The sequence below is a fragment of the Rhamphochromis longiceps genome, linkage group LG1 (genome assembly GCF_057381845.1).
Source record: "Rhamphochromis longiceps isolate RC_006_pf linkage group LG1, R_longiceps_female_GT1.1, whole genome shotgun sequence".
Lineage (NCBI taxonomy): Eukaryota > Metazoa > Chordata > Actinopteri > Cichliformes > Cichlidae > Rhamphochromis > Rhamphochromis longiceps.
The window spans coordinates 24,760,363-24,784,332 of NC_140557.1; the positions used below are offsets into that span (position 1 = coordinate 24,760,363).

Genomic DNA, 23,970 nt, shown 5'->3' on the forward strand with positions numbered 1-23,970 from the left:
AAATCAAGGTATTTTTAATCATTTGATATTTATTTATTTTTTTGTCTTTTTGGAATTTTATCGATTACTTCACTACTTTAGTGTAGTGTGAATGGCAGTGGGGGAGGTCCATATCAATAGAGAAAGCTGTAAAACATATATACAGTAAAATACAGTTCAAAAATCTTCACATTTTCCAAAGCCTTCCAGTGGGCCTGATTTCAGTCTTTGCCGGGGTGAATCTGCCTTCTAGGCCTTATGTTTGACACACCTTGCGTGCCTAAAACCTGGCTGCTAAAGGTATCAGATTGGAAGTAAGTTTTGTTCTGCCCTGTAGGGGTCAGACTAGAGTCAATTCGGTGGTCTCCCAGCAACACAGTGTAAATAACTCAGTGGGTTTTTCAGCAGGTCATGGAGCTTAAGAGGCAAGCAGAGAAATGAATGCAAAAACGATTTAATATTAAGTAAAGTGAAGTAAAGGGAAGGGAAGGGCGACTCGAACGTAGGCACTCAAGCGAAAATTACAGGTAAAGTACATCTTCAATATACACTTTAGCACAGGATAATACAAGCTAACCATAGCTAAAGCATCACTAGCTGTCGTGGTAACTCAACGATGAACTATATTGCCTTGATGGCTGAGACTGTTCATTTAAATATCGAGTACCGCACTAGGCTTTAAAAGCCTACCGCGTTACGAGGGCTCGCTGATGTAAAGCTTGTGGAAAGAGGTTGGCTAAGGGTAACTAGCTTCAGTAACAACAAGAGATTAACGAAGTAGCAGTAGCGACTGATAATTATATTCTAGAGCCCACTAAGCACGTTAGCTGAGGCTAACGATAACAAGGTTAAATGTTGTTGGGTTTGGCGAGGCATAAACACAAACGCTATTTCTTGGCGTTATGCCGTCCATCTGTTATTGCAGCAACTTGAGTGTGAATGCTAATTATGCAGCAGAAATGTGAACTTGTTCAGTTTTCGCTGTCCCTTTGGTGATCTCAGAGCTAACGATGAGTACTGTAACTATGCTAGCAATGAAATATGAAACGTTTCCCACACAGGACACGTTCCCATTCCCATAAAGTCTAGATTACTCATTATTTTTGTAGAAGTGGCTTAATGTTATCGAACAACAACAGATAACATTATGTCGCACAGCCCAGTTACCGTGTGATTACATTCGGGGTCACCAGGCTAAAGTATAACATTTAAAAGGGTTCCTAGGACTGACTTGTTTCTGATAGCCATTGCATGTGATTAGCAACAGGTGGGTGATCAGTGCGTGACCACAGCTTCTTTAGAGTTGCAGGTCCTCATGTTGTGAATTTTCCAGGACACGTGAAGTACCCTGTATAATCTCCAGCACTTGCTGTAAAGTATTGCTGTATTCTAAATCTTTCTGTGTTTATGTTATGTTACTTGAAGGTCATAAAGACAGCTGATGGTTGCTGAGTAGCCAATGGGGTTGTTTGACAAGTTGGCGGGTTGGCTGGGCTTAAAGAAGGAGGTGAACGTGCTGTGTCTCGGTCTGGACAACAGTGGAAAAACCACCATCATCAACAGACTGAAGCCCTCGAATGTAAGTCTTTCTAATACAAGAGATGTTGCATCACTCATCTTTATGTTGATAACGCTGATGAGAAAGGTGAAGGTGGGGTGTAAGGGGTGGAGATGGGTGTCAGGGGTGATTTATGACAGAAGGATACCAGCAATAGTAAAACGAAAGGTTTAGAAGATGGTAAATGGTAAATGGCCTGTATTTGTATAGCGCTTTACTAGTTCCTAAGGACCCCAAAGCGCTTTACACAACCAGTCATCCACCCATTCACACACACATTCACACACTGGTAGTCAGACTTGCTATGATATATGGTTTGGAGACGGGGGTACTGACAAAAAGACAGGAGGCACAGCTAAAGATGGGTTAGGGTTAGGGTGACTACATCAGAGGGACAGTACAGGTCAAGCGGTTCGGAGACAAAGTTAGGAAGGCAAGTCTGACATGCTTTGGACTTGTGCAGAAGAGGGATAGTGGATATACTGGAAAGAGGATGTTGAATGTGGAGTTGCCAGGCAGGAGGAAAAGTGAAAAACCACAGAGAAGATTTGTAGATGTAGTGAAGGGGGGCGTGCAGGGGGTTGGTATGACAGAGGAGGATGTCAAGGATAGGGTGAGATGTAGCCAATACAATGAGAAAAAGACAGTACTGTAGAGGGAATGTTGCTACTACTAAATACTGTGTTTTCCCCACCTGAAGCTGCTAATGAGAACATGGTGCCCTTCTTTTTCAGGCTCAGGTACAAGATATTGTCCCAACAATTGGCTTCAGCATAGAGAAGTTCAAGACATCCAGGTAGCTGCTGTGGTTTAATATTGAATTGAAACCCAGTAATAAAGTATTGTCATCCTTTACATTATTGAACATCTGTTACAGATTAATATATTTTATTGCTTGTCTCGTTATTTACATAAACTTCATACACATGTGATTTTCTTCTCTTCTTCTAGTCTTTCTTTCACAGTGTTTGACATGTCAGGTCAAGGCAGATACAGAAACCTTTGGGAACATTACTACAAGTGAGTGTGATCCCAAAACAGCCTTTGCAAGATTTTTGTTTTGATATACGTTAATTAATATCTCTCATCTCTTCCCAGGGAAGGCCAGGCTATCATATTTGTCATTGATAGCGCAGACAAACTGAGGATGGTAGTGGCCAAAGAAGAACTGGACACATTACTAAATCATCCTGGTAAGGATTTTTTTTTTTTAGCCACTTGTTCACATATTTATTTTGTGTAAAATTAAATCAGGTTTAAAGGTTTCTTTTTTTTAATTGCCTTTTTAAATTTAGTTTCAAAATATTGTTCATTTATTTGAAGCTAATAACATTTCTAATTAACAGCACAACTCTGAAACTTTAATCTCTCTCTCCTTGCAGATATTAAACACCGGAGGATCCCCATTCTGTTCTTTGCTAATAAGATGGATATGAGGGATGCTCTGACTTCAGTTAAGGTCTCACAGCTGCTGTGTTTGGAGAACATCAAAGACAAACCCTGGCACATCTGGTACGAGCTTTTACTTTTATGTCATTGCCATTGAAGCAGTGTAGTTATTATAGACACAACAGCTACACTGCAGTCTGATGTGAGCATACCAGCACCATTCGCGGTTTTCCTGATGCATCACATTATACGAAAGTCCATTTCAAGGGCAGAACAAGTTTTATTACACAGCATGCAAGTTTGTTTTTTGTTATTGTCTGGTGTACGATCATATTGAACTAAGATGCCCAAACTGTACTGATCACTTCCTCTCGGCGGAAGTCCAGGATATTAATACTGGGACATTTATATTGTATGACTGGAAATAGTTCTGATGAACATCTATTTTTCAGTTCAGTTTTATTTATACAGCACTAAATCACAACAACACTCGCCTCAAGGCGCTTTGTATTGTAAGGTAAAACCTACAATAATACATACAGAGAAAAACCCAACAATCATTTGACCCCCTATCAGCAAGCACTTTGGCGACAGTGGGAAGGAAAAACTCCCCTTTAACAGGAAGTAACCAGTTAGGATGATGGGAGGAAGACAGGATAAATCTGCCATCTGCCACAAGATGTCATATTAACCCAGCAAAAATATTTCTATCTCTTCACTGTTACACTAGAACATTTACTTCAGTGACCTGAGACTAAATTACTCTATTGATTGACACAAGCTCGTTAACACTTGACAATGAAAATGAATATTTTTTTATCCTTCACCAGAACAAAAAATATACGGAACCTTCTGCGATTTTATTCCTTTTTTTTATGCTGGTTGCAGATAAGATATATTATACATCTTATTATATGTGTTATCTTCATATATTATGAATTATACAGTGTCACTTGGTGCACATTGTTAAATCTAAACATGGAAGAAAGAAATTAATTCCATGTTCTGTGCAAGTGACACCACACACAGCTAAGCATACTAAGAGTATCCCATGTTAAATCACAAGACTGACAAAAAACCCTAAATAGGGATTTGTTACACAGTGGTTAATGGATTTCTTTCGATTTGCCTTTGCACCCTCAGTATTAAGGATGTGGATTTGGCAAAGCAGTCACTTGAAGGTTTTCTGCTTTGTGCTTTTATCAGTGTGTATTTTGATATTTTTCAGTGCCACCAATGCTCTGACAGGAGACGGTTTACAGGAGGGAGTCGACTGGTTACAAGGTATAGTAGGAATGAATATACATGAAAATGGGGAAAGTGGACATCCACTAGTGAGTTCATCTCACAGTGTAGTTCACTGTTAACCATTAGAGTACATATTACATACATTTTAAATGACTTTCAAGATTTATACAGTTAGTTTTTTTGTTTTTTTTTAACAGGCGTATTTTTCTGTCTATAAGGTGCACTTAAAATCCTTTAATTTTCTCAAAAACCAACAGTACAGTACAGTACCGAAGTCGGGAGCATTGCGGAGTAATCAGGGTCCAAACTCCGCTTCAGGTCCCCAAGGTCAAACGATCACTGCGGCATTAAAAACTGTCTAAATTCTTTCATCTTTAATAAAATGATCAGTGTTATTGCTTTACCAGGTGTAACAATTAAGTTTAACATCTAGGCATCCATGAAAACAGAATTTATTATATTTTAACGGAGATGGAAGTTAACAGGAAGTTAACAGGAAGTTAGCTTGCTAGTTTCCACCTAAATATGATATAGCATGTTCTGACTGAGAGATTTCTGAAAAAAATTAAAACGTACAGCTCTGCTATCACTTCCAACATAAATGAAGACAGAAAACTAAACAGCAGTGACTTCTGTAGTTGTTACTAAAGTTGAACTAGCTGGTTTATAATGATGTGCTACGTGATCGCTAGCGACACAGCTAGGTTTGCATAACATAAACACAGTGAAGCTGGAGGATGAATGCTAACTTTTTCCACTTGATAAAAGTTAACAAGAACGTTCCTGATGGTTAGAGACAAATGCAGTCGCATGGCAGGATGCTGTAAACGGACCGAACTTCAGTCAGGAGAACAACTGAGATAATCCATCCACAATATAAAGTCGGTTATTAATATACTGCAACAACATGGGAATAGAGCATGTTGTTGCAGTATATTAATAATACAGGCCGTACCGAAGTGGAGGAAGCAAGAAGAATGAGTTGAATAAAGTTTGACTTATCAGACTGTTTTGTTTCACTTAATACACCTTATAATCTGGTGCACCTTATGGTCTGAAAAATATGGTAACCCCATAATTCAGCCACGTGTAAAACTACGCTTAGCAGGAGTAACTTGAAGTAAACCTTTTCTTTATGACTTTATCGGCCTTTCACATGAAGGAGGAAATTCCAGTCCACTTTTGGTTCACTCTTCTTTACAGTGTTGTTTTGGTTCATTGAGGTTTGCTTGCATTTTATGCACAGCTCTCTTAAGGTCTCAATAGATTCTTTTCTTTTTCAGCCGTTCTGTTGTAGATTTGCTGCTGTGCTTGGGATTATTGTCTTGCTGCATGATGCAATTTCAGCCAAGCTTTAGTTTTTTTACAGATGGTTTCCTCTGTAAACTTTGATATAGAGAGGCGTTCATGGTCAACTTAGTGACTGCCAGGTGCCAAGGTATCGTAGCTGCAAAACCAGCCTAAATCATCATCACCGTGCTTGAAAGTTGGTATGAGGTTTTTGTGCTAATATGCTGTGTTTTGGTTTTCAGCAAACATTGCGCTGTGCATTATTGCCAAACACCTCTATTCTGGACTGATATGTCCAAAGGACATTGTTCCAGAAGTTTGCAATTTTCTATTTAGACAGAATAGGCTTTTTCCTGGGAACCCTTCTAAGGAATCCATACTTGTTCAGTCTTTTTCAAATTTTACTGTTGAACTTTAACATTTAGTATACTAAGGCCTGTAGCATCTGAGATGTAACTCTGACCTTTGTGTGAATTTACTGGGAGATCCACTGCTGTTAACGCACAACAACTGCCAAAAACTTCTGTGTTTATAGTGGTGCTCGCACTTGCTGATCATCAATTAATCAAGTGTATTTGATAGCAGCACCAGGCTGCCTCTTATCCTCTTAATTCTAACGGAAGCAGTAAGGGTGCACTTAGGCTGCGTTCACACTGCAGGCGAAGGTGCATCAAATCTGACTTTTTTGACCCTATGCGACCCATATCCAATCATGGTATGTGTCACGGGGGTGGAACGGACTCAGGCGCAGACTGAGGTAGCACAGTTCAACGACACTTTATTAATCACACTGGTGCGCTATATACACGTGAAGGGAGGGGGGAAACACCAGGGTCCCGGGGATCAATAGGCTGGGGAGACACACTTCTTCGCACTCGCTCTGCTCCTCGTCCAAACAGTCTCCACACAAGCAGCTCAGCTCACTTTCCTACTCACGGGGTCCAGGGGTCACAAAAGGGCTGATCCAGGTAAACCTGTTTACACAGACGAGGGTAAGTCGAAGGCAAACACGGGAACAGTAGAATCGCAAGGAAGCCAGGCAATACTAACGAGAGTTACTCAATATTCCAGCGACGAATAGCTCAGAGCCCCAGCCTTAAAAGCCAGAGAACTGCAATTCGCTTGAGATCAGCTGCAGGTGCGTGGGCCAAGGGCAGGAGCCCAATCAGAGCTCCGCCCAGGCAGACAGGTAGGAGAGAGAGAGAGCGAGAGAAAAACAACAAACACTTGTGGCCACACTGGGCTGGCCGGGGAGGCACAGGGACCATGACAGTACCCCCCCCTCAACGGGAGCCTCCCGGCGACCCACCAGGCTTACCCGGGTGCAGGCGGTGGAAGTCCCGGAGCAGACCCCTACCCACGATAGCCGACCGGGGCACCCAGGAACGTTCCTCTAGCCCGTAGCCCTCCCAGTCAACCAGGTACTGAAAACCCCGACCCCGGCGGCGGGAGTCCAAGATGCGCGAGACGGCGTAAACCAGCTGGCCACCGACGAGCCGGGGGGGCGGCGGGGGCCTGGAAGGAGGGCACAACGGGCTGGAGACCACTGGCTTGACCTGAGAGACATGGAACACATCATGAATACGCATATTGCGTGGCAGAGCCAAGCGGACGGAAGCAGGGTTGATCACAGCACTGATTTCAAACGGGCCGATGAAGTTGGGGGTGAGTTTCTTAGATTCGGCACGTAAGGGCACGAAGCGAGTAGAGAGCCATACCTTCTGCCCCACCACATACACAGGGGCGGCCGTCCGGTGGCGATCCGCGAGTGCCTTATTCCGTTCCTTCGTCCGGAGTAAAGCCGCCCGAGTGGCCCGCCAGGCCCTGCGACACCTGCGGAGGTGATGTTGGACAGCCGGAACAGTATGCTCACCTTCAACCATGGGAAACAGAGGTGGTTGGTATCCCAGAGACGCCTCGAAGGGTGACACGCCGGTAGCAGAGGATGTGTGACTGTTGTGAGCATACTCTATCCACGGCAGGTGTTCGCTCCAGATGGCCTGGTTATGAGAGGCGACACAGCGGAGGGCGGCCTCCAACTCTTGGTTGATGCGCTCTGTTTGGCCGTTGCTTTGCGGGTGGAAGCCAGAGGAGAGGCTCACCTTGGCTCCTATGGCAGAGCAGAACTCCCTCCACACCCGCGACGTGAACTGAGGGCCCCGGTCCGAGACAACGTCCTCAGGGATGCCATGGAGCCGAAAAACATGCGTGGTGAGGAGTCGGGCAGTCTCCAAGGCTGTGGGGAGCTTAGGAAGCGCAATGAAATGGGCAGCTTTGGAGAAACGGTCAACGATGGTCAATATTGTAGTGTTACCTGCAGATGGTGGCAGACCAGTGACGAAATCCAGAGAGATGTGGGACCAGGGTCGGCTGGGTGTGGAGAGTGGCTGCAGACGTCCAGACGGATGTTGATTGGAGTGCTTATTTTGAGCACAAGTGGTGCAGGCGGTGACGTACTCCCGTGAGTCTTTAATGAGGGCGGGCCACCAGAAATACCTGCGCAGGAATGCAGTGGTGCGGTTAACTCCTGGATGGCAGGAAAAACGGGCCGTGTGAGCCCACTGGAGCACCCGGGACCGGACAGCCGCCGGAACAAAGAGTCGATCAGGGGGGCCCGTGCCAGGATCAGGGTCGGTTTCTTGTGCCTCCCGGATGAGCTCTTCGATCTCCCATGTAACTGCTCCAATAACACAGGAAGTAGGCAGAACAGATCCAGGGTCGGACTCCTCTCCGACTGGGGCGTATTGCCGGGAAAGAGCGTCTGGTTTAACGTTACGGGAGCCTGGCCTGTAAGTGATGGTGAAATTAAACCGGGTGAAGAACAAAGCCCACCTGGCCTGCCGTGAGTTGAGCCGCTTCGCCGAGCGGATGTATTCGAGGTTTTTATGATCGGTCCATACAATGAACGGCTGTGCAGCCCCCTCCAGCCAGTGCCTCCACTGCTCCAGAGCCAGCTTTACGGCCAGAAGTTCGCGGTCTCCGATGTCATAATTCCTCTCGGCTGGGGAAAGACGACGAGAGAAAAAGGCACAGGGGTGGAGCTTACCCTCGAATTGTTGGGAGAGCACGGCCCCTACTCCAGACTCCGATGCATCCACCTCCACAACGAACTGCAGGGAGAGGTCCGGCTGGCGAAGGATCGGGGCGGTGGCGAACCGTTCCTTGAGGTGAGAGAAGGCTTCCTGAGCCAGCCGGTCCCAGTGGAATGGCACCTTGGGTGACGTTAACCTAGAGAGAGGCAGAGCAACTTTACTAAAATCCCTGATGAAACGTCTGTAGAAGTTAGCAAACCCCAGAAAGCGCTGAAGCTGCCGGCGATCGGGTGGTTTGGGCCAGTCCAACACTGCCTGAACTTTTGCCGGGTCAGGTTTCAAATCCCCTTTGGTGATGATGTAGCCCAGAAATGCCACTGAATCCATGTGGAAGTCACATTTCTCTCCTTTAACAAAGAGCCTATTCTCCAGCAGGCGCTGCAGGATCTGCCTCACATATACCTCATGTTCCGCTTTAGACTTGGAGAAGATGAGAATGTCATCTAAGTAGACAAAAGCACATCGGTTAATAAAGTCTCTGAGAACATCATTAACAAGAGCCTGGAACACGGCCGGGGCGTTGGTCAGGCCGAACGGCATCACAAGGTACTCGAAATGGCCTAGGTGAGTATTGAAGGCCGTTTTCCACTCATCCCCTTCACGGATTCTCACCAGATGGTAGGCATTGCGCAAGTCCAACTTACTGAAGATCGTGGCACCCTGAAGTAACTCAAAAGCAGAAGAAAGAAGGGGCAGAGGATACTTGTTACGAACGGTGATTTTGTTAAGCCCGCGATAGTCGATACAGGGGCGAAGGGTCTTGTCTTTCTTAGCAACAAAGAAACACCCCGCTCCCACTGGGGAGGACGACGGCCGAATGATGCCCGCAGCGAGAGAGTCTGCAATGTACTTCTCCATAGACTCCCTCTCTGGCTGAGAAATGCTGTACAAACGACCAGATGGAAGCGGAGCCCCAGGCAGGAGATCAATCGCACAGTCATACGGTCTATGAGGGGGAAGTGAACGCGCCCCGTCTTTACTAAACACTTCAGCCAAATCATGATAAACACGCGGGACCGAGGTCAAATCCGGGGGCTCGACCGGCTGGTCAGACCCTGGAGATGTGGTTGGAGCAGGTGCAGCTTTGAGACAGTTCATGTAGCAGTCATTGCTCCACCCGGTTACTCTCTCTTTCTTCCAATCGATGTGCGGATTGTGCTGGAGCAGCCATGGATAACCCAATACAAGGGGGGTGCGCAGTGCTTGAAACACGAAAAGCTCGATGCACTCTGAGTGGTTACCCGAGAGAGTAAGAGACAGGGGTTCTGTGATTTGGGTTATGTCCGACAAGCGTTGCCCAGACAGGGCTGTGACAGCAAGTGGATCGGGTAGGGCGTGTAGTGTGACGTTTAGCTTTTTCGCCAGAGCGATGAAACTCTGCTCAGCACCTGAATCCACTAGAGCTTGAAGAGAGTGGGTAACATTCTTAATGGTGAGTTTTGCAGGTAACATAAGCCGGGGGAGAGAACTTTTAGTCGTTATATCGCCCACCAGTATTCTCTCAACTACTGGCGAGCGCGCCCTTTTGCCCGTGCGCAGCATGAAGAGGCAAAATGGCCCTGACGGCCGCAATATAGACACTCACCGGCGGCCATACGCCGTTGACGTTCTGCGGGCGAGAGCTGCGAACGTCCAAGTTGCATGGGCTGCTCCTCCTCAACCTCGCCGTGCTCGCGTGCCGCTCCAGGCCCCGGTGAGGCGTCCCTCGGTGGCCGAGGCTGAGCGAAGCGACGTTGCGTGCTTCGCCGTGCACACAGGCGATCGTCTATTCGGATGCATAGGGACATGATCGCACCTAAAGAGGAGGGTAACTCACGCACCATCAGTTCATCTTTAATCTCCTCGCTCACATTATTTAGCAGTGCCGTCTTTAATGCTTCCTGCCCCCACCCCGCTTGCGTCGCTAGTGTCCCAAAGTCAACTGAAAAATCTGCCATGCTCCGCTTACCTTGCTTCAGATTCATGAGGCGGAGCCCAGCCGCCGCAGCAGTGGAGCCTTTATCAAAAACACTCCGAAACAGAGACAAAAAATCATCATAAGTGATTTCGGGACTAGCGGTCAGCACGGCTTGTGCCCAGGTCAGCACACGATCTTGTAGCAACTGAACAAAATATGAGATCTTACTCCCGTCATTAGAGAAGGCATGAGGCCGCTGGCGAAACTGGAGAGAGCACTGCATAAGAAAACCCGCACACTTCCCTACATCCCCTGAAAACAGCTCAGGTGTGGGGAGATAAAACTCACACACAGCCGGGACCGGAACCGGTGAGGCAGCACGTACTGCGGAGCTTGATGACACCTGGGCGGGTTCGCTGGTAGGCGAGGGTTCCGGCAATGGAGTGCGCTGAGCAGCTGCTAGCGTTAAGGCAGCGACATTCTCGCTGAGGTGAACAAGTATTCGCTCGTGGCGTTGTAAGATCGCTTCCATTGTGACCGGGGCGGAGGGAGACGGGGAGGAAGCTGAATCTGCTGAGTCCATGGTGGCTGGAATATTCTGTCACGGGGGTGGAACGGACTCAGGCGCAGACTGAGGTAGCACAGTTCAACGACACTTTATTAATCACACTGGTGCGCTATATACACGTGAAGGGAGGGGGGAAACACCAGGGTCCCGGGGATCAATAGGCTGGGGAGACACACTTCTTCGCACTCGCTCTGCTCCTCATCCAAACAGTCTCCACACAAGCAGCTCAGCTCACTTTCCTACTCACGGGGTCCAGGGGTCACAAAAGGGCTGATCCAGGTAAACCTGTTTACACAGACGAGGGTAAGTCGAAGGCAAACACGGGAACAGTAGAATCGCAAGGAAGCCAGGCAATACTAACGAGAGTTACTCAATATTCCAGCGACGAATAGCTCAGAGCCCCAGCCTTAAAAGCCAGAGAACTGCAATTCGCTTGAGATCAGCTGCAGGTGCGTGGGCCAAGGGCAGGAGCCCAATCAGAGCTCCGCCCAGGCAGACAGGTAGGAGAGAGAGAGAGCGAGAGAAAAACAACAAACACTTGTGGCCACACTGGGCTGGCCGGGGAGGCACAGGGACCATGACAGTATGACAGTGTGAACGGCACAAATCCGATATTTTCAAATCCGATCTGGGTCACTTTTGTATGTGGTACTGAATCCGATACATGTCTGATGTTTCAGAAAGCGACTGCTGTTTGAACGGTCATGTCGCATTAAATTCGTCTTTTACATCACTGACACAAGACAGACGCCAATTATCAGCTCCAGAGAAGACATCGTGAACACTTCCTGGCCATCCAGTGTAGATGTCAGTGAAACTGTTGGAAAAACAACGTTGGAGAAACGTGAACATTTTATTTGTACTGTATAATCTGCAGATTCTTACAGAAATCTGCAACTATCCTTTGAAGCACCGCTCCTCTCTAAAACAGCAATAAGGATAATTATTAGGCCATATCTAAATAACAAAATAACCTTATAATTTAAAGCAAGATTGGGAAACATAAAGTCCAAAACAGTCAAACAATACTGTTTGGTCTGGGTCTAAACAGAGCGCATTTTGTGTGACGTCTTCTTTAGCGCATGCGGGCCGCTTTGAGGGTTCACACTAGAGCGCGTTTACTGTCACATTTTATTTGTAGTGTGAAGAAGCAGACAAAAAATCGGATTTGATCAAAAAATCGGAATTGAGCATTAAGACCTGCAGTGTGAACGTAGCCTTAGTTCTTCACATGACTGCATACAGTCCTAAGAAAACTGTCTTGTTCACACGACTAGTTGATAATCTTATTTTTTCATGCCTTTTTTGGAAAATTTTCAAATATCTTTTTGTTCAGCATATCAGAATGGTCATGTGTTTTATGTCATTGAGCAAAGCACAGTGTGTTCTGCATCGTCATATTATTTTTCTTTTTTTTAACATTTAATGCTCTCGCTAAAATCCTGCCATAGATCAAATTATGCAGTGAGTACTAAATGCTGTGTTGTCTTATTGTTATGCTGTCTAGTAGATTTTATTCAAAATTAGTTCTACCTTACTGATTTACTGTCAGTGTGCCTTGGTTAGTGGAGAATAGGATTATTTGGGTGTAACAGTGAACCATGCCTAGATGTGTACCCTTTCCTATATCCTTAATAATGATGTCAGATTCATAAAGGAATGCTCTGCTCTGACCATTATCGCTTAATTATCGAGTCGTCAGTTTAACGTGGAGTCAGAAGGTTCATAGAATCAATGTTACTGCAGCATATGCCATTTTCTCCACAGACGACTTGGTCAGTATTCTGGTTTCCTGCATCATAAGTGATAGCGGTGCATAAATGAAACCTGTGCTGTATATTCCTTCTTAACCATACTTCTCACTTTTTTCCAGATCAAATCAAAACAATGCGAACATGAGGGCGTGAAGGGGCATCGGCCAGAAGTCGCAGTCTAGTCTTTTATTTGTACCAAAATTCAATGTTCAGAATGGGTTTTTGTTTTTTTTCATTAATGTATTTTTGTCAGTCGAAAAAACTTGGTATCAGTAAAAAAATGTAAAGAATGAATTGACTGTGAGGAAAAGGTCAGTGAGAAATCTGTGACTGAAGACATGGCAAAGTGCTCATGTTTAAAATTCCTCATGGACGTTTTGAAAGGAAAAATAATATTTAAAGCATTCTCTCACTGAAGAAGTCTGTTTCCATTTATCTCATCCCTTATTGTGTCCTTTTCCCCACTGACTCACGATTCATTTCCACTGCGCCATTACAGCAGGAGATAAATGCTGTGCTCTGAAATTTTATGGACGCTTTTTGAGAGCCTCCATATATCACACAAATTTCTAAAAGTCAAACAATTTTGGGAAATAAGTGAAAGATTTTTTTTCCCACCTCTGACATATGCCAAATGCTCTCTTATTTTCAACTTTTTGTGTTTCTCAGGGCCACTGAGGATACATTTCAATCTATTGCTCTCATATATATATATCTCATATATATCTTCAGCATAGGCAAATCTTCTGCTGTTTGTGTCGTTAATACCAAATATTTTCACGTATTCCAGTGCGTCGCCTTTTTTCAAGTTTGCATAGAGGGCCATTTCACTGCCGCATTAAAAGAAAACAGCAACAGCTGTTACCTTATTGCAGCTAACATCACATGCAGCTCTGCTTTGTTTGATAACCATTGTTCCAGTTGTAGTCGAAGTGACAAAATTGTAAAATAAGTCGTGTGTATTTTTGTTCATGGGTAACAGTAACTGTAGGGTCTAGAGATCAGTTACCGAGCTGTAAAATGATTTTCATACACGATTGTAATGCTAGCCTGTAATGTTTGTTTGAAAGTATTTTAACGTTTTCCTTTTTTTGCCTTATTTCATTGCTGAAAGGAAAATGTATCAAACATTGTGCTTCTTAGAATTGACTGATGGTACTTGTGATCAGAAGGCAGACCAGCTAAACAAAACATCTGCTCAGTCTGCACCAAGTCAAGAACCCAAGCTTTTTGTCCTGTGCTTTAGCTGGCTGAAAGCTTGCATTAAAAACAAGTACAGATCTGACTGTGTGGTTGCATTTTTGGGGGTTTGTGGGTGTGTTTGTCAGGATCCATCCCCTAATTGAGCTTTAAATTAAAAATGAATCATTTTCAGTGTTTTGGGTGCTTTCAGGGTACAAATCCCAAATATTGTTTTGTTCACTGCACAGTTTGGAGTTCTGCTTTTCCTCTATAAATTGTAATTATACAGGTGTTACGTACTGCAGAAAATATTCTTTGCATTATCCAATGAAAGAAATGAAAGGAATTGTAAGCTTTCTGTGGTTGACAATATCAAACAGCTGTGAATGTGAATGCAAATTTAATCCTGTGAGTTGTAAATAAATAACAGAAAACATCACAGACAGATTTGATATGAAGCAAGCAGAACAGACCTCATTTGATCACTTTAGCTTACAGAAAAGGACAGCAAGCTGAAACAAGCTTGTTGACATCAGGAGCTTAATAATCTATGACCAGTGATGTTTTTCACTGCACAGAGTTGGTGTATGTGTAACTTTCAGCCCACTTAGTCTCCACAGACACTGAGTACTGGTTCATGTTAGCTGTAAGGACATTACATTGAATTGCTACTTTATAGTGATGGTTAAAAAAAAGTGCACTACCTTCAATTTTAAGGTTTCATGTATCGGCACATAAAATTAAAAATAATCACAATATAATTATTTAAATACAACTGCAGATGACTTATAAAACATGACTTTTTACACCATCTAATTTTTTAATTTGGCAAAAATGAAGCAAAAGCAGCGTGTCAACAACTAAATACACACTGACTCAGCTTGTAGAACCACGTGTAGCAGAATAACTTGATGTTATCGTTTTCTGTGCAACTTTATTGCGACTTTACAGACTGTCAAACCTCTGCTTGCATAGAGGCGCGCACACTTAATAAATAATAATATGTAATATGTCATGTTCATCTCAGGTTGTATTAATCTTGTTTCAAGACCTGGTTAAGGACAGGATTTTGTCAAGTTCTGATAAACCTTAGAAATGGAAGATAGAATACTTATTTTTAACCTTGACTGTTTATTTTTATAAGTTTGGTCAACTCTTCAAATTCTCCAAAGGCCTGCATATTTTCTAAACAAGCAGATGTTCCCTGAGAGATCAAGTTTCTTATTCACCAGACTGTGATTCAAACTCAGACTTCTTAGATCCTCCCAACAAGCTGTGTGTCTCACAGAAGCTCTGTTTATTTATTTTTTTATTATCTTTTGTATCTATGTGCTAACTTTCAAAGAATGCATTTTGTGGAGAAAAAAATTGTTTCATGTTTTGGAAATTGATGGATGTTTCATATGGAAAATCCTCTCTACACATCTCTGTGAATCTTTGACTTCCTTAGCGCTTGATTTTCCTCTCAGACATCTTGAGCTCTGCCAGCAACAGCTGCTCATTAAACCTCCACTCCTTGGGCCCTGACCAATTTACTTTCTTTAAACATAAACATTCATTCATGACAATTATTAGGCTTGCTCTTATGCTATATATCACACCTGATCTGTTTTAGGTAACAATATTATTAGGAATGTGTATGTAATGAGACTTCAACCATTAAACAAAATGTAGAGTCTTAGCTTCAGTGTTTAGCTTGAAAATGTATCGGGGTTGTGTCCCAGCCATCTGTGAAACATGTCGTTAGAAAGCTTTCCAGCTGTCTGCCGGATGTTTTAGCTTTTGGCATCAATATTGATTAGAATCAAGTTAGATGTCAACAAAAAAAACATACTTTTAATTCAGCCATCATACAAGTACTCAGCTTTTCACATGCTCCTGTGATATATTGTCGCCGTAATTTGGCCTTTAAACAAACCGTATTTGACTGTGTTTTGCAGAATTAACCGTATATTGAAAAGCCATGTTAGACTCCCTTGTTACTCTTAGACTGGGTAAGTTCCAAAGTCATATTACTAATGTCTAACTCTGTTTTGTTGACCGTATGATTTAATCAAATGAAATAAAAGAGCTCAAAGAGAAATCATAAATATTAACTTTATGATAATTAAAAGGAAGTAGCAATCATACATATCAGATTCTCACGCAGTCTGAGCGGTTAGAATATTGTCCACTGTCCTTGGTGCTGAAACGAGAATGTTGTCTTTCCCAAAGAGGGCGCTGTACATGGGTAGCAGTTAAAACAAGCTTTTGTCTTGGTAAAAACCACAGCCCTCTATCAGATATCAGTTGTACTTATACGCGCGCGTGTGTATGTGTGTGCTCGCCAGTCAGAGCGTATCGTTAAATCTCTCCGCTGCTCTCCAGGATCCATCCTAATTGGATGCCTCAGTTTTGGCAAGAGGTCCAGATTAAACGAGCTCGTGCAGAGGAAGCCATTAAGTGGTCACAGCTCAAGTATATCCTGAAGGGGAAGTGGCAGACACACTTAAACGAGTTCTAATAGGTCCAAGATGAGAGTGTCTTCAAGAAGGTTTTAGGAATTAAAAATTTGAGTGATATATATTTAAAGTAATTTTTTATTTACAGATATTTGTCTCTTTATAATTTTTCGCCTGCAAGGACATTCGGACAAGCTTTCTACGTCCTCGACGCTCAAAACTTGCGCGGAGCAAAGCTGTTTGCGATTGTGAGACGAGGAGAGGACGTCGGACAAAAGGCCGTGAAGTGTGGCTGCGCAGTCAAGTGACTATCAATCACTTGAGTTTGGAAGAGCAGGAGCCACTGGAAGCTTGAAACTCCCCCACAACATATTGATTATTTGGTGCGTAAAACGCCGCATTCAAATTCATGTCAGGCTATTGAGCTTCTTTAAAAAGTGAACGATGTCCGTCCATCCTCCTTTTGGCGTAAAGGAATCTCTTCCGCCCTCCCACCACTCACATCAGCCATTACACTGTGACGCGTTTCAATACAAAGTGCTCATTAAGAGGGACGTTTGGTTTCTCTGACGTAGGTTTCAGTTCTCTAACGGCACCTGCCCCCTTTTATAAGCCTCAGTAAGTCACCCGGGAGACCTCCACCAACAGTTCAATTTGACTGTTCCTCACTGTGCGGCGGAAGGTCGAGGGTCTTCAGAAAAAGTCTGTTACGCGCTCCGTTACCCTTAAGTGCCCCAGCACATGACTCTAAAAATACTTCAGGTAAGTTCTGCATGTTTTTCAAGTTTTCCTACATTTTTAGAAGCATTTAGCAAATAGCTTTTTGCACAGGACGCTTTCTTGTTTTTTTAACGTGTCAAAAATGGGTAATGATTTTTTTTCATGCGCTCTGTGCGTAAATTGAATTTTACATACATGATTCATTACAGGAGACAGACAAAGAAAAGGACAGACCAAAGTCTATTACCATAGGACCGCTGACCATTTTTAAAATGAATTCTGAACAATTTGTTTGGTTTATTTTTTATTTAAAGAATCGTTTCTATGTTTTTTCCCCAACAAGGCAACATGCACCTTGGGCTGTATCATGTTATTTTGATAAACCGTACCAAGAAAACATGGTATTTATTTTCAATACATTTTCATCTTACGCGATAATGTGGAGATGATTTTACCCCAAAATAGCCAAAAAACATATTTTTATAAAGAGCTTTTTGTGGTTACTCTTTACCTCGATTTTTTTTTCTTTTGTTTGTAAAGGTAGAAAAGCACATGAAATTTGCTTCTGTATCGGCAACAGGGAATAAAAAGTAATTTACCATTTTAAAAGTTAAAGTAGTCATTACATCAAATCGAGCATAGAAAGATGTTTATTTTTTATACATTTATTTCAAACCAACCTAACAATTCAACATGTTGCTTCTGTCACTTTCTTGTCCAAAAGTCGGAAATAAAAGCCAAATAATTACTTCTTTTTTTTTTTTACTTTGACTCCACACAGGTCTTGATGCCTTCCCGTTCCTAGCGGAAGACCGCTGCGACGATGACCATCCATGTAGAGGGGCTTGTGGCTATCGCGGTCTTTTATCTGCTGATCCTGTTCGTTGGCATCTGGGCGGCATGGAAGAACAAGCACTCCGGAGAGGCGGAGGGCACCGACCGCAGCGAAACCATCATGGTCGGAGGGAGAGATATTGGATTATTTGTGGGTGGATTCACCATGACAGGTGAGGTTTTAACTTGTTATAACTAAGTGACACAAAGGAGATTGGTGTCTTTTTTAAAGACACTTTCTTCTTTTAATAAGTGGAATGAGCTTAAATTAATATTTTCTGATTGTTTTAATTAGTTCTGTAAATGTATTTCACTTTGGCCAAGTTTGTGTTCAGATTTTTGCTCGTTATAATTCATATTGGAAGCTTTAATCTGATGCGTGTATGTGCAAAATTTCCAGCGACCTGGGTTGGAGGAGGGTACATCAATGGCACTGCAGAGTATGTGTATCTTCCAGATTATGGCTTGGCTTGGGCTCAAGCCCCATTTGGATATGCACTCAGTCTAGTTCTGGGTGAGTGTTTCTTTGTGTTTAAAATAATGCAAATTGCTGATTTTATATTGCTTCTGAGATATTATATTGCTTGAGAAAGGATTTGGGGCAATTTGGACACAGATCTGATATCTTTCTACCCATTTACATTTAAACAAAGCAGCACTTTAATGCTCTTACTTACTGGGTGCTAATCAGACCTCTACAAGTATTATTCTGCTAAAGAGTCTGAGGGGGACTCTTTAGGTTTGCTTTTTTGTTTGTTTGTTGTTTTTTTCTGCCAGGGGCTGTGGACATAATATGTAATGTGTGCACCCTTTGTACCAGGTGGTCTCTTTTTTGCTAAGCCCATGCGCTCACGAGGTTACGTCACTATGTTGGACCCGTTCCAGCAGCTGTACGGGAAACGAATGGGAGGCCTTCTCTTCATACCTGCTCTCATGGGCGAGATTTTCTGGTCTGCCGCCATCTTATCAGCCCTCGGTAAATTTTACTGTTGTAATCAGTACAAGATAAGCGATCGGTGTGGTCAGTGAAGTCAAGCTTCATCATTTGACTTCATGATGCTGCAGTGATCATAACATCCTTTCAATCTGTTCATCTCTTCACGATCTCAGGTGCCACTCTGAGTGTCATCGTGGACATCAACATTAAGATGTCCGTGGTCATCTCTGCGCTTATTGCAATCTTTTACACCCTGGTTGGAGGACTTTACTCTGTGGCCTACACAGATGTTGTGCAGCTGTTTTGTATCTTTGTTGGTCTGGTAGGTTCACGCCAATCTGAAAATTAAATCACCCTCATTAATATACGGTAGTGTAACAAAAAACATGCAAATATATACTGCTTCACCTCTATATATTTTTTTAAGAACCCTCTTTTATTTGGATTTTCTTGTATGCAGCGTCTCTCTTCTCATCTTCTTTTCCATCGATACTTGTTTTTCTTGTCTGCAGTGGATCAGTGTCCCTTTTGCTTTGATCAACCCTGCGGTGTCAGACATCACTGTTACTGCCGTGAAGCACTTGTACCAGTCACCCTGGATAGGCAGCGTCCAGAAGGGGGACACTTGGGTCTGGATTGACAACTTCTGCCTCTTGGTACTGTAACCACGAGCTGTTGATCTCATGTTTTATCTCACTGCTTTATTACCCTGGAAAAATACTGACACTAATTAGATGGATAAATTAAATTGTGAGACGATTTGTTGATCAAATACTCCAAAATGACTGAAATGAGCTGAAAATAGTGAATGCTGCCAATCAGAGGCATTTAAAATCGGTGAACTATAGTAACCACTGATTTACATTTGTATTAGTTTCTTCTTTTATTTTGGAGACAAATTCTGCCAGCTGATTACTCTGATAAATCATCTAAAAGTGAATTTGCCATAGTAATAACTGCTTGTTGCAGCAATAAAATGTATTAGACTCTCAAAATGAATCTTCCGCTTACCGGCAGCTGCTGTGAAGCTGTAATAGTTGACTGTAATGTGGTTTTACTTTATAGCACAGTTTGGTTTTTTTTAAATGTTTTTATGCAAACACAAATTAAATGCAAATGATTAAAAGTATTTTTCTCCTTCAATCATGACCTCATCTTGTGCTTTTAATAACTTTCTTATCCCCCCCAGTTAAAAATCTTTTTGATTAGAGGATTTTGCTTGTTGTACAGATTTATGATTTGGGGTTATAATAAATGAGATTATATTGACCGTGAGTGCTATTCACTTGATTTGAACTGTGCTGCAGATGTTAGGAGGAATACCTTGGCAAGTGTATTTCCAGAGAGTCCTGTCAGCCTCTTCGGCTACGTACGCCCAGGTCCTTTCCTTTCTGGCTGCTTTCGGGTGCCTCGTCATGGCTGTGCCCTCCGTTCTCATCGGGGCCATCGGGGCCTCCACAGGTTAGAGACAATAATGTATGGTGTATTCATATATGTATGTATGATGAGGGTCAGCAGCTCTGTCTTCTGTCATCATGGTAAAGTGGAAGTGCTGTCCTGAATACTGTGGCAGGTGTTGATACTTCACAATAGTGTCACATCTATACAAGAACCTTCAGATGAAAAACGAAGGTTGGATTCAACAATGAGTGTGTTTCAGCCAAAGTGTGCCATGGGTTTGCCTCCCAGTACTTAGCCATAGATGCCAAGTACCTGATGCTGCTATCTTATATTCTTTTCATGTCTTTTGTGAAGTACTTCTATGTTGTGTATAAAGCCAGAAGAAGGTGTCATTCTATGTATGTGTGTGTGTGTGTGTGTGTGTGTGTGTGTGTGTGTGTGTGTGTGTGTGTGTGTGTGTGTGTGTGTGTGTGTGTGTGTTTGTTTGGGACTGCTCTGGATGGATCCATGTTGCCCTTAGATCTGAGAGAACCTGGTAAATAGCAGCTGGTTCGCCTCATCCATAATGAAACAGCAATCAGTTTAATAACCATGCTGGTTGTGTAAATATTACATTAGAGGGAGGCAAGGGACCGAATTAGTAGTTTGATCTTCAGATTTTTTTCTGGCTTCAGATTCCTCAGTGAACAGGTGATGTTGCTCTGTTTTGTCCTGTACTAAAATATATATTATTTATATCTATTATTTGCAGAAGCAAGAAATTTAAAAGAACAAATGTGATTCTCCAGTGCAAATATATTTAATATTTAACATGTTGTGCATGTCCAGCTATGGCTTTAATGTTTCTCTGTTTATTTGGTTGAATTTCGTTGGTGCAGAATTATGAATTTCTCTGCATGAATGTGCTTGTATAGATTTATAGATATTAGTGGGTGTATTTTGCACTTCTGTTCATCACGGATGTCTTTTAAAATGTTTATTTTGCCGTCCTCAGACTGGAACCAGACATCCTACGGTGCCATTCCCCCTAAAAACAAAACTGAAGCAGATATGATATTACCCATTGTCCTCCAACACCTTTGCCCTCCATTTGTCTCCTTTTTTGGCCTGGGAGCAGTTTCTGCAGCCGTCATGTCGTCTGCAGACTCCTCCATCCTTTCAGCAAGCTCCATGTTTGCAAGGAACATCTACCAGCTTGCCTTCAGACAGTCAGTAAGTGCATGTCTGGTCCTTGGACACAAGTAATTATGCACTAACAGTTTTCTCTTTAAGTTTAAATAAAATTCATCTTGACGTGTATTTTTCGCTTCTATCTTTCTGCTTAGGCATCTGACCGTGAAATTGTGTGGGTGATGCGTATCACTATCTTTGTATTCGGCGGTCTTGCCACCTTGATGGCCCTGGTAACCGGCACGGTTTACGGCCTCTGGTACCTGAGCTCAGATCTGGTTTACGTCATCATCTTCCCCCAGCTGCTCAGTGTGCTCTTTGTCAAAGGAACCAACACTTATGGCTCAGTAGCTGCATATCTGTTTGGTATGGTGCTGCGTATAGGCGGAGGTGAGCCCTACCTGCAGCTTCCTCCCTTCATTTACTACCCCGGCTGGATGACTGAGCAGCGGAAGCACCATATAACCGGAGAACTGGAAGAAATCGTTGTCCAAAAGTTCCCCTTCAAGACCGTATCGATGCTGGCCTCCTTTCTGGGTAACGTTGCTGTCTCATACCTGGCAAAGTACCTGTTTGAGAGTGGCAAGATTTCACACAAATACGACTTTCTTGATGCCGTGGTGTCCAAGCACAGCGGAGAGATCATGGATAAAACTACGCTTGTGACTCGTGGCAACGCCATCGGGCTGTCGGAGATGGCGCCCATGAAACCGCGGCTGAGTGTGACCTTGGCGGCTGCCTTTACACGCCGTGATACGTTGCCAACAGAAACAGTAGAGGAGGAAGAGGAAGAGTCCAGCCCTGACTCCTCCCACCACGAGGAAGAATGACGCAGTAAAATGAAGAAAATTAAATAAACAAAAAGTGAGCAATTGACTGAACTGACAGAGAATCAAAAGACAGCAAAGAAACATCGTCTTACGGGACTACAAATACAGCACCCCGCCTGACTGGATAACAGCTACGTGCCAGGATATATAGTGTAGCAGCTTGCTGATTGTCAAGACATGAAGCGGTCTTTCTGTGAAGTAAAGCAAACACGCCTACATACATACATACACTCAGAGTATTTATCAATAGCTGTTTCTACTATATATTCATTCTTTTTATTAACTGGTTTGGTGAAAACTGTGTTTAGAGACTTTTTAATTGATTATTAATTTTCCATCGATAACAAGAAAGGCGCTCACTTGCTGAAAGATGCTACTGTTCACACAGAGCAAAAGAGGGTGAAATATTCAATCAGAAGTACAACACAGACTGACAGCACAACCACTGTTTAGACTCAATGTACAAATCAGATGAAAGCAATAACACACACACACACACACCTTAACAGCTGTACGGAAATGATTACAGAGCGCCGCTTGTGAGAGTAACTGAAACAGATCAGCAAAAGGAGATGATGGATATGATTTTCTCTTTTATTAAACTGGGTTTTCATATATAAATTAGTTCTCACACAATTCCACATAAAGACAGACAGGAAGTCACGTCTCTCATGTTCGTTATAGATCAATGAACCTATACTCATAATTACTGTGAATCAAGAAAGGCACGAATCACGTGCCACGCCGTGTAGAAAATATACAAGCAGTAGTGATGGTAGCCGACTTGAAGCATTAGCTAATATTCTCTTTAATGTCAGGTGTAGACACTGTTTTAAAGTATGTAAACTAGTGTTTAAAATGATCTTGTAATCAGCTGCCTTAATGAAGCTCGGTAAAACAGATGCTCTCGTTTCCACAGCTCTGATGCCGGTGAGACTGCAGTGAACTAAGACTTGAATATGAATGTAACCTCTACCAAAAAAGAAAAAAACAGAAAAAAAAAATCGGATTATATCCGATAGTGTACTTCTAGCTTTTATTCATGATTTGCAAAGTGTTGCAGAACAATGTGGTGGCAGGTTCAGACGGATCTGTTGTTTGCTTGTTGTCAGCAGTGTACAGATTATTTTCTCTGTGATGTGTATCTTTATGTACATACAAGAGTGGAGAAAAAAATCAAGGATGACAAATAATGCTGGTTAAAATTATTCATATACGATAGGAAGGATGTTTATTTATTTTTGATGTCATAAAAAATTGAAACAATAAAAAAAGCAAATTATAAAAATATATAAAAATAATTTTTATAAGAAGAGAAAATTGTCACTTCACTTCTTTCTTGTCTGTTTTTTTAATGATCTTCAATACTGAATATTTGAAGTTGTCATATTTCCATTAAGCACGTCCATTTCTATATTTCTTTATATATTTCTTTTAGCTGCTTTCTCTGTTTTATTCAGTCGGGAACGAAACGCACAGAGAACCGTGAGCTTTCAGGGATGAGGTCTTGTTGTGGGGGTTTTATGGTAGTGGTTTCCAACCTTAATGGCATGTGATTGCTGTGACTCATATTGCAGGGGTTCAACCAAAAGGATTATTATTCACTCACACTAAATTAGAAAAAAATAACCTATAATTTACAAAAAGAAGGAACAAAGACCAGAAAAAGCCTCAGATATC

The 23,970-nt window shown here is 42.7% G+C and overlaps 2 protein-coding genes across 2 annotated transcripts; both read left to right on the forward strand.

Annotated features, from left to right (window-relative positions):
- Positions 1 to 341: 341 nt before the first annotated feature.
- On the forward strand, positions 342 to 14,055 carry arl6 (ARF like GTPase 6). Its single transcript, XM_085403026.1, has 8 exons — positions 342 to 506; positions 1,405 to 1,558; positions 2,272 to 2,333; positions 2,489 to 2,557; positions 2,636 to 2,730; positions 2,920 to 3,049; positions 4,155 to 4,210; positions 12,895 to 14,055. The coding sequence occupies exons 2-8, from the start codon at positions 1,439 to 1,441 to the stop codon at positions 12,918 to 12,920; spliced, it is 558 nt and encodes a 185-aa protein (XP_085259152.1). The 5' UTR covers positions 342 to 506; positions 1,405 to 1,438; the 3' UTR covers positions 12,921 to 14,055.
- A 136-nt stretch (positions 14,056 to 14,191) lies between these two features.
- On the forward strand, positions 14,192 to 23,530 carry slc5a7a (solute carrier family 5 member 7a). Its single transcript, XM_085403015.1, has 9 exons — positions 14,192 to 17,160; positions 17,900 to 18,125; positions 18,353 to 18,466; positions 18,773 to 18,928; positions 19,063 to 19,211; positions 19,402 to 19,545; positions 20,197 to 20,350; positions 21,285 to 21,502; positions 21,616 to 23,530. The coding sequence occupies exons 2-9, from the start codon at positions 17,942 to 17,944 to the stop codon at positions 22,288 to 22,290; spliced, it is 1,794 nt and encodes a 597-aa protein (XP_085259141.1). The 5' UTR covers positions 14,192 to 17,160; positions 17,900 to 17,941; the 3' UTR covers positions 22,291 to 23,530.
- Positions 23,531 to 23,970: the final 440 nt, after the last annotated feature.